Source organism: Chelonia mydas, chromosome 23 (genome assembly GCF_015237465.2).
Source record: "Chelonia mydas isolate rCheMyd1 chromosome 23, rCheMyd1.pri.v2, whole genome shotgun sequence".
Taxonomy (NCBI): Eukaryota; Metazoa; Chordata; order Testudines; family Cheloniidae; genus Chelonia; species Chelonia mydas.
The window spans coordinates 771,426-781,177 of NC_051263.2; the positions used below are offsets into that span (position 1 = coordinate 771,426).

General features: G+C 67.3%; 1 protein-coding gene across 5 annotated transcripts; it reads right to left on the minus strand.

The window, feature by feature from the left end:
• Positions 1 to 332: 332 nt before the first annotated feature.
• On the minus strand, positions 333 to 9,304 carry CCDC9 (coiled-coil domain containing 9). Of its 5 annotated transcripts, none has more exons than XM_037884525.2 (15): positions 9,141 to 9,304; positions 8,342 to 8,367; positions 7,825 to 7,929; positions 7,086 to 7,232; positions 6,397 to 6,663; positions 5,286 to 5,369; positions 4,900 to 5,076; positions 4,450 to 4,637; positions 4,221 to 4,273; positions 3,666 to 3,777; positions 3,119 to 3,197; positions 2,475 to 2,880; positions 2,046 to 2,234; positions 1,720 to 1,793; positions 333 to 1,138 (listed from the first exon to the last, which is right to left on the minus strand). In XM_037884525.2, the coding sequence occupies exons 2-15, from the start codon at positions 8,342 to 8,344 to the stop codon at positions 1,121 to 1,123; spliced, it is 1,902 nt and encodes a 633-aa protein (XP_037740453.1). In that variant the 5' UTR covers positions 8,345 to 8,367; positions 9,141 to 9,304; the 3' UTR covers positions 333 to 1,120. The 5 variants fall into 5 exon arrangements, with proteins under 5 accessions (XP_037740453.1, XP_043390405.1, XP_043390404.1 ...); XM_043534470.1 differs by having other exon boundaries at positions 7,104 to 7,232; positions 9,141 to 9,242; XM_043534469.1 differs by having other exon boundaries at positions 2,475 to 2,877; positions 9,141 to 9,241.
• Between the last annotated feature and the right edge of the window lie 448 nt (positions 9,305 to 9,752).

The window sequence follows — 9,752 nt, forward strand, 5'->3', positions numbered from 1 at the left end:
GGTTAATTAGCAATGCTGGAATCTGGCCAGGGCCCCGCGTTTAACAGTTACAGAAAGCACCAGCTGCCCAGATTTCTGTCTCAAAAGGACAGCCCGTCTGGGCATAGCCAGCAGGATTCCACAGGGAGCATGTGCCCAAGTGAAGGGCCACCTCCAAGGCTGCCCATCCCCACGGCTGTGCCCAGGAGCGCAGGCTGCCCCATTAAGAGATTTGTCAAGTCACACGCCCCCACCCCTCCAAGCTGCATTCTCAGAGCTGTGCTGGGCATACAGCACCCGAGCTGCCACCCCATCCCCTTCCCCCAGGAAGAACCTGACGCAGCCAGGCCCAGTGGCTTGGTGAAGGTTTTATTGTAAGAAAGTCCAGTACATTGGCATTGCTTTTACATGATCGAAAGCGGCCGGACACCGCGGGAGACCTGGGCAGGACAACCAAGCATCCCAGGGCAGCACCGGGGAGTGAAGACACCTCTTGCCCGAGGCTCCTGCCCCCAGCGAGCAGGGTGGGGGAGTTCTACCCCCTGTGGAAAGGGTTCACGGTCTGCACAGCAGTGGGTGGAACCGGCTCCTCAGGAGCGCAGACCAGAAGGATGGGGACACATTCAGCCGGCCCGAGAACAGCCCCTTGCAATGGTTACAGCTGAGAAGGGGCAAAGCGCGGCTGGCTCCAGCCCTCCCAGCACAGGAGACATTGGCTAGTAGTGCTTGGACAGGGCTAGCCATGGCTGGGGACCACACACATGCCCCTGGTTAACACACAGCCCTCATTTGGACTTCGGAGCTAGGGGGGCAGGGTGAGCCGGGGGCAGCCATCCCAGACTCCAGCAGGGGAGGTTCATTGTGGACAGTCGCATGTCGGATCCCAGACGTTTAGCGCCGGTTACTGGAACAACCTCCTCACCCAGCTGCTCGGTGTCATGCAATTCCCACCAGAATAAACCCTCCAGGCCACCCACACACCCACCCAGCCCTGCATCCCCAGGGAGGTTAACCCAGACAGCTGAGCCTCAAAGCACATCCTGCCCACACGGCTCTGGAAAGAGGCTCTACCGATCTGTGGAAGTCATAGAGGGAGCCGCCTGGCCTCATGTCGCGGGGGTGGGAGGGTGGCTCTGGGGCATCAGGGCTCTCCATTATCCTGACAAACAGGGAGAGAGGGAGAGAGACAGACAGACAGTGCTGTGAGTTTGAATCCTGGCCATGGCTTCGGTCAGTGCGGCTGACAGAGACATATCACCCCACACCCCAGCAGATGCTGCAGTACGGACCCCAGTGGAGAGCTCCCAGGTGGGAGGCCCGGCGGCTAAAGCTGCTCGCCCCTTGGTGGCCCAGCGGCAGCTGCTGCTTTGCCATGTCCTCAGAGCAGACCCCAGCCTGATCCTGCTCCCCTGAAGTCAATCCCCCACCACCCCGCTGCCAGCAGACTCAGGCCCCGGGTTAGCTGCCCTGTCAGAGGCACGAAGGGGCCTGGCCCAGCCACCAGCCCCGGGACAGGAACGCGCGGCAGCCCCAAGCCAGGCTGCGGCCGGTTTCCCGTTGGGGATCTGCCTATCCCCGTGACAGAGCGAGCCGTTCCCTGTCTGGGCCCAGCACGGCAGGTGGGTCAGCCCGCAGCGGGAGCACCCGGCCGGGGGGGCCGCGAAGAAGCAGAGGGACAGAGAGAAGGGGCGAGTCCCGCTAGCAGCCAGCGGGCAAGGCCGAGGTCTTACGGAAACACACCCGCTCCACGTCTGTGATTTGCACCACGCCCAGTGCCGGCTCCGGCTCCAGGTGGCTCAGGGTCTCCGCGGCTCCTGGGGACGGGAGGGAGAGAGCATCAGCAGCTGGGGGCTGCGGGCAAACCCACCCCCACCCCATCACCCCAGCCCAGGAGCACATGGTTCCCTCTTGGCTGGGGGTGAGCGCCCCCGGGGACTGAGCCCAGCACGTAGCCCAGCCCACCCACTCTGCCACCAGCCCAGCCATGGTTCCCCGGAGGCCAAAGGGGAGACCCCCCCCCCACCTTGCCCCCGAGCCCCCATCTCTAGACCCCGCCCCCCCAGCACCTTGCATCGCAGGAACCCCCAGCTCCTCAGGGCTCCCAGCTGCGGGGGTGGCCAGCTCCCGCCTCTCCGTGCTGCCAGGGGCTGCTAGCATCATCGATCCCCCGGCCCGAGCCGGCTCCTCCTGCCGTCCAGTCTCCACAGGCTCAGCCGTGCCCCACCCGCCCGGCTCCACAGCTGGGGGGCTCGGCCCTGCGGGGAGATTGGGAGCCATTATTTCCTGGGGTGATGCCCCCCCAGTACTCCCGCCCTGTGACCCCTCCCCACTGTTAACTCCTGCTCCCCCATCCCACTGGGACTGCACCCCAAATCCCACACCACCACATTGCCCCTACAGGGCAAACGCCCCAAGCCAGACCAGCCCGCTACGTGCCCCCCAACACACAGGCTCTCCTCCCCTCCCACCGGCAGAGCCCAGCCAGTGCCTCTTACCTGCAGTCTCTCCAGGGGGCCCTGCCCCCTGTGCCTGGGGGGCGGGGCCGGGGCCCTGCGGGGTGCTGTCCCTCACACTGCCCCGGGGCGAGTTCAGCTCCATCTCCTCGCCCCAGTCTGAGACAGGCTGGTAGCCCTCAGCTGGGGAGAAGGGGCTGAGGGCTTTGCCCTGTCCTCCATGGGCTCCAGGTGGTGGCATGTCCAGCTTGGGGGCTGGGCCCCGCCCAACCTTCGGAGCCCGCGGGGCTTTCGGGGCTCCCACGGGGGGCACCTCCTCCTCCTCGCCCGACGAGCTGAGATGGCCTTCATCGTCATCCTCCTCACTGACATCCTCCCACTGGTCCTCATCCTCATCGGGGGGCTGCTGGGGCTCGGGGGGCAGCTGGGGGGCCAGTCCCTCCGCCTGCTGGCACAGGGTGGGGACGTTCAGACAGCGAGGGGCAGCGGGACCCAGGGAGCTGGGGCTGGGGGCAGGGGACGGGGCCTGATCCCGTGAGGGTGAGTCTCCATGACGGGATTGGGGGAAGTGGGGTCTGTAGGGAGACATGGGGTACAGCTGCAGACCAAGCCACCTATGAAGAGGACCAGTGGAAGGGTGGGGTCTCCCCAAATGGCCATGGCTGGACCCCCCGCCCCCCACTTACCTGTGGCTCCTCGTGGCGGGGGTCGAGCTCCTTGGCCACCGGCCCCTCGTCCTTCTCCTCCCACCGGTTGTCGTGCATGCTGGGCGGGGGAGGAACAGGCATCAGGAGGGCCCAACCCAGCCAGAGCCCATTCAGCACCTGCCCCACCTTGCACTGCAGAGCCTGGCCCCCAGGGGGCTGTTCCCTGGCTCGGGGAGGCACTGCCAGGGCTCCCACTGCCCCACAAGCTCTGTGTGTGTGTGGGTGTGGGTGGGTGGGTGGGACGACAACGGACGGACGGACAGGACACACCAACGAACAGAGCCAACTAGCCCAGGAAGGGTTCACACCAGCCCCAGGGAAACTGGGGTGCAGTGAGAGCCCCCCCCTTGGTCACACACGGAGTTAGTGGCTTAAATAGGGACAGAACCCAGGAGTCCTGGCTCCCAGCCCCCCGGCACCTCCAGTGCTCTAACTTACCAGACCCCACTCCCTCCGCCCAGAGCCAGGAATGGAACCCAGGAGTCCGGCCCTCGTCCCTCACACAGCAGGGCAAAGGCGGACTCACCTGTAGGGCTTGGTGGGCGCGGGCCGGCCCCGGCCCTTCCTCCTGCGCTCGGCCCGGTGCTCGGACAGGAACTCCCCGAAGGTGGGCGGCCTGGGGGGGCGCTTGTTCTCGTCTGAGAGGAGAGGGCAGCAGGAGTTAACGGTCCGGGGCAGGGGAGCTCACAGCAGGGCTGCCCCTGGACCAGCCCCTGGGGCTGGGGGGGAGGCAGGCAAGGGCTGGATGACGCTTCCCAGGAGCAGAGGCCTCGGGATCACCCCAGAGTCCGTCCTTGCCGGGGCCACAATTCCAGTCCAACCCGTGGAGAACCAGTGGGTCCGCCCCAGGGCATAGGAACGGACCTCCCCCCACAGGGGTCCTGCCCCCAGGGCACAGTGTCCCCCACCCACCCACCACCGCTATGCTGTCCAGCAGGGGACCCCCCCATCCCCGCTTCCTCGCACCTGGGCCCACAGGGACCAAACACCCTCCAAGACAGACATCCTCCCCTATATCCCCCCACCCATGGGGAGGCCCCCCCAGTCTCCACCGGGCCCTGGTGCTGCTGGGGTCACTTACCACGCCTGGCGCCCGGGTCCGGTTCTGGTGCTGTGCCACAACCCTCCTTAAACCTGAAAGACGCGTGCCAGGTTAGCGCAGCCACGGCCGACCCCCCCACCGACCAGACCCCCCCCCGCTCCTCAGACCGGGCCCGATTTGCCCCCCGCGACACCCTCCCCAAGCGACCCAGCGCAGCCCCGGGGCCTTCCCCGCCCGCCCCAGGAATCCCGCTGCGCCGCCCTCCTACATGGTGTCCGTCTTCTCGGCGTCCCACTCCCGGCACCACTGGCCCGTGGGCTTGCGGTGCCGGGCCAGCCGCTCCTGGTCTATCTGTTCCCGCTCCTTCTTCCAGCGCATGTACTCGGCCCGCTCCCGGCCCGTCATGGACAGCGTCATGTCCAGCGGCCCCCCGCTCCTGGGGCCTGGCCGGCGGCCCTGCAGGGAGGGGGAGAGACACACGCGGCTCACAGCCAGAAACAGGCGTCTCACAGGGCCGTGGGGCGGGACCCCCGCCCCACACACTCCCACCCAGGCACAGCCCCTGCCCTGAGGGGCTCCAGCTGGCCCTGGTCGGAGGGGCAGGGGGCTGGGATACACCCCCACCCCCCACATGCCACCTATCCCTCCCACAGACCTCCACCCCAAGGCCCTCCCCCATGCAGGGCCCCCCTTGGCTCCCCTCCCCCCAGGTACTTACCGGGGCGTGCCACTCCTTCTCCCGCTCCATGCCAGTCTTGACCTTGTCAAAGTCGGGGCCCCCCCAGTTGCGGACGTGCCGCCGGCTCCCCTCCTTGCGGTCGGCCTCCTGAAAGGAGCCGCTTCGCCGTGGGTCATCCAGGAAATTTCGCACCGGGTTCTTCTCCTGCAGCCCGTCCTGCAGAGGGGAAGGGTCAGCCCGGAGCCACGGCTCCCACACCGTCTCGCCCAGCCCCACGGCAAGGAGGGCGCTGTGGTGCAGACGGCCCAGCACAGGGGGTCTGGGGGGAATCCACCATCCCCCTGCACCTCCCAGCAATGCTAGCAAAACGGGGCGGGTGGGAAAGAGGTTTCTGACCTGGCCACCCCTCCCTGCCCTCCACTCACCCGCTGGTTCCGCTCATACTCCGCAATCTTCTCCATCTCCTCGTTCATCTTCTCGATGTTCTGCCGTCTTCGCTCCTCCCACTCCTGGCGTGGGGAGGGGAGTGAGACCGTGGCAGGCCCCGGGGACACCGGCAGAGAGAGCGAGAGCGTGAGTTTGACTCAAGCGAATTTCCTTCTACGGCAGAGCGTTACTGACCGCGCGGGCGAGGGGGAAGCAGCAGAGGAGACATGCTGGGATTTCAGGAAGGTTTCTGGCACCGTCCCGCATGGCGGTTTCATAAGCAAACCAGGGAAACGTGGCCTAGACAGAGTTACTCTAAGGTGGGTGCCTGGCTGGTTGGAGACAGCACCCTACGAGGAGTTATCCGTGGTTTGCTCTCAAACCAGGAGGGCGGATCCAGTGGGGTCCCGCCGGGGCCAGTCCTGGGACTGGTCAATATTTTCCTTAGTGACAGGGATAACAGAGAGCACGCTTATCAAGTCTGCATATGACGCCCGGGAGGCTGGAGGGGAGGGGCTGCCAGCACTTTGGAGGGTAGGGTTAGGGTTCAAAACGACCTTGACCAATTGGAGAACTGGTCTGAATTCAGCCAGGTGAAGTATTCGCACTTCTCTTGGGAAGGGGGGGCTGGGTGGAATCAAACGCCCAGCTACAAAACAGGGAATAACTACATCTGGAAAAGCCTTCGAACTCTCGGGGGAGTTCAGCTCTGGGCGGCCAAGAGACTGGGTCAGACAAACCCCGCCAGGGCTGGTCTAGGTTTCCTTGGCCCTGGCTCAGCACCGGGGGCTGGACGCGATGACCTCTCGATGGCCCTCCCAGCCCGGCATTGCTACGATTCTGTGTCCCATTCCCCACCGCCTCAGCCAGCCAACGGCTCAGAGCTGGTGCCCCCCAGAGAGACCCCATGTCCCACTCTGCAACCCACCCCCTGGGGGAGAGTCCTGCTACGAGCCCTTCACCCCCTCATCCCTCTCTGCTCCACGGCACCTGCCCCAGCAGAAAGCAACACACACCACCAGCACTAGTGCAGCGAGCGTGAACGCACGTGCAACGCACTATTGCTGAACTAAGCCCAGCCTGGCAAACCGCCCGCAAGACACGACGCACCTTGGATTTCCTGTCAGGGCCTCCTTCTCCTGCCGCCGTGACCGCGCCGGCCGCTCCTCGGCCCCGCGGCCTGCGCCCTCGCCCGCCCAGAGACGGCCCATCCCCTCCGCCGCCTCCTGCCCCTTCCCAGACGGGCAGGTCAGGCTGCTCCGCCCGCGGCGACCGGCTGGAGGGGTACGGGCCGACCCGCCCCACACCCCGGGGACCGGGGCCACGGCTGGCCTTGGGCGCGCCGGGGGACTTCCTGTCGCTGACCACACGCTTCTCCTGGGGCGAGGGAGAGACGCAGAGGGTGAGATGCCAGGGCCGGGCGTGCAACACCAGGGCTCGACCACAGCTGCTCCCCACTCTCCTCCCTTGCAGCACCCCGACTTAGTGTTCTCCTCAGCCCCCCACAGGAGCTGTGCCCCCCACACTGATCACCGTACCCCTCAGCTCCCCAGCAGCCATGCCCCCTGCCCCTCCCTACTGGCTCCCCCACGCTCCTCCCCCACCACAGCAGCTGTGCCCCCCCCCCACTGCTGCCCCCCCCGCTGGTTTACCCACACCCCACTCTTGATCATTGGCTACCTTCCCCCCCGCCCCCCCAGCAGCCCTGCCTCCCCACCTCACTGATCAGTGCTACTCTACCTTGCCCCCACATGCACTTGGCGGCTGTCCCGTCCCCCCCGGCCAGCCCCAGTGCTCACCCCGGGGGACAGCAAGACCTGGACAGTGATGGAGAGGTCCTTGTCCGCCCGCTTCCTCTCGGGCTCCCCCTCGGAGTGGCGCGGCCGGCGCGAGCCCGTCACCGCGATGCCTTCCTGCTCGGCCTTCTTCCGATCCTCTTCGATCTCCTGCGGGGAGCGGCAGGGACGTGACGGGGCTCCCGGGCCGAGCGGGGGGTGCGGGGCCCAGCTGGGCTGGTACCTCCCCGCCCCCCCCACCTCGATCCCCAGAGCAAAAAGCCAGGACTCCCCAATATATGCACCCCATCTTGCCCCTGGAGGCTGGTATCCCCACTCCAGTGCACCCATCTGGACTGGTACCGACCCCCTTCCCTGCTGCCCGAGATCTGGACATCAGGCCCAGAACCCCCCCACACACACACCCACCAGCACCAGATGCCTTCGCTTCACAGAAAATAACCCCCTCCCCCCATGTCCCTGTTTAGGGGGCCCCCAGGGATTCTAGGACCAACCCCCCCCAGCCTGGTGTTACATAAACCGTCCCCAGGGCTAAGCTGCTGCTGGGCCTGTGTGTCCCATGAGCCAGATTACAGGGCTCCCCGGGGCCCGTTGGACACCCTGGGGCTGGCCCCCGGGATGGGGGGGGGGCTGGCACCGCAGGGGAGGGGGACCTGGGAACTCCCTGGGGCTTTCCTACCTCTAACGCCTCTGCCCAGCCCTTCCCGGGGCAGCAGCCTGGCCCCCCCCAGCCCGCTCCCACCTGGTAGCGCTTGATGAGGGCCTCGTTCTTCTTGCGCAGCGCCTCGATGCGCTTGTCCAGCTCCGCGTCCTTCTCCTCCTTCGACTTCAGGTCCAGCGTGGCCGACTGGGGAGAGAGCGGGGAGAGCTGGGGGGGGCCCACAGGGGCAGGACCCCCCCAAACTCGGAAGCGGGGCAGGTGGACTGCACATCCCCCCCACCCCCCAGAGGGGCGCGGCTTGAGCCCGACACCTGGCACCTTGGGGAGGCGAGGGGATGGGGCCATTGGGGGCTGTAAGGGGGCTGACAGGGGGTGGGGAGGGTCCCCCCAACTCTGGGCTGGGTCAGAGCAACTGGGGCGACCCAACTGTGGGTAACCCCTGGAGCCGCCAGCAGCACCGTGACCCCCAGGACAGGACTCCTGCTCCACCCCCACACTCTGCTGGGGTACCCCAGCCCGAGGGGGGGCAGGGTGGAGCCAGAGCTGTGAATTCAACACCCCCCCGCCCTGCCGGTTCTCCCCCCGCCCCCGGACTCACCATCTCCTGGGCCGGGCCGGGCGGCTCTGCTCTGAAAGACACCAGGGGTCAGTCCCGGGCCTGGCCCCTCCCGTGTGGGGCAGGGCCAGGCCGTGACCCCCACTGCACAGAGCTGGGGGGCGCCCCGGGGCACGCAAAGACAGAGACCGACGGGGGGAGATCCCCAGCCCCCCCCCTCACCTCCCAAACCTTCCACAAACCCTGCCCCCCAACCCCCCAGACCCCCAAATCCCCACAGCCCCCTACCTCAGCACCCCCCAGCCCCGCACCCCACCCCCCCAGCCCGCACTCACCTCCCAAATCCTCCCCCACCCCCGCCCCCAGACCCCTCCTCCAGCCCCGCTTACCTCCCCGCCCCCCAAATCCCCCCCAGACCCCTACTCCGGACCCCCTCACCAGACCCGCACCCCAACCCCCCCCAGCCCCCACTCACGTCCCAAACCCTCCACGAACCCTACCCCCCGCCCCCCAAATCCCCCCAGCCCCCTAGCTCAGCCCCCCCCCCCCAGCCCGCACTCACCTCCCAAACCCTCCACCAGCCCCGCCCCCCAAATCCTCCCCCACCCCCCGACCCCTCCTCCAGCCCCGCTTACCCCCCGCCCCCCAAATCCCCCCAGCCCCCTAGCTCAGCCCCCCCCCAGCCCGCACTCACCTCCCAAACCCTCCACCAGCCCCGCCCCCCAAATCCCTCCCGCCCCCCACCCCGGACCCCCTCACCAGACCCGCTTACCCCCCCCGCCCCCCAAATCCCCCCAGCTCAGCCCCGCCCCCCAACCCCGGAGCCCCCCGCCCGCCCCACCTGTCCCCGCCGCTCCCGCCGCCGCGCTCCTCCCACTCCCCCACGTGGCTGGCCCCACATCCGCTTCCTTGGGCGTGGGGGGGGCCTTAAAAGGGCCACGACAGCCCGTCAGTCTGTGGGCCCGCCGCAGGTGGCGGGTCTGAGCCACGCCCCCAAACCCCGCCCGCGGCCCGGCTCAGTCAGGGGGGCTGGACCCGACAGCAGCCGGGGGTTACCCAGCCCCCCCAGCCAGAGACAGGGGCCTCTCCGCTCCGTCTGTCCCTGAGTCCCTCCGTCCCTCCCTCCGTCTGCCCTTCCGTCCGTCCCTCCATCCGTCCGTCTGTCCCTCCATCCATCCGTCTGTCCACCTGTCCCTCCGTCTGTCTATCCCTTCATCTGTCCCTCTGTCTGTCTGACAGTCTCTCTGTCCCTCCATCCATCCGTCCATCCTTCCATTCCTCTGTCCGTCTGTCCATTTATCTGTCCATCTGTCTGTCCCTCCATCCATCCGTCTGTCCATCTGTCCCTCCATCCATCCATTCATTCCTCAATCTGTCTGTCCAGCCATCCCTCCATCCGTCCGTCTGTCCCTCCATCCATCCATCTGTCCACCTGTCCCTCCGTCTGTCCACC

Coding starts and splice junctions, on each gene's coding strand:
- CCDC9 (XM_037884525.2), bottom strand. Junction 4,638..4,899: donor AGAAGGAGTGGCACGCCCCG/GTAAGTACCTGG, acceptor CCCTCCCTGCAG/GGCCGCCGGCCAGGCCCCAG. Junction 2,881..3,118: donor CCCGCCACGAGGAGCCACAG/GTAAGTGGGGGG, acceptor ACCCTGTGCCAG/CAGGCGGAGGGACTGGCCCC.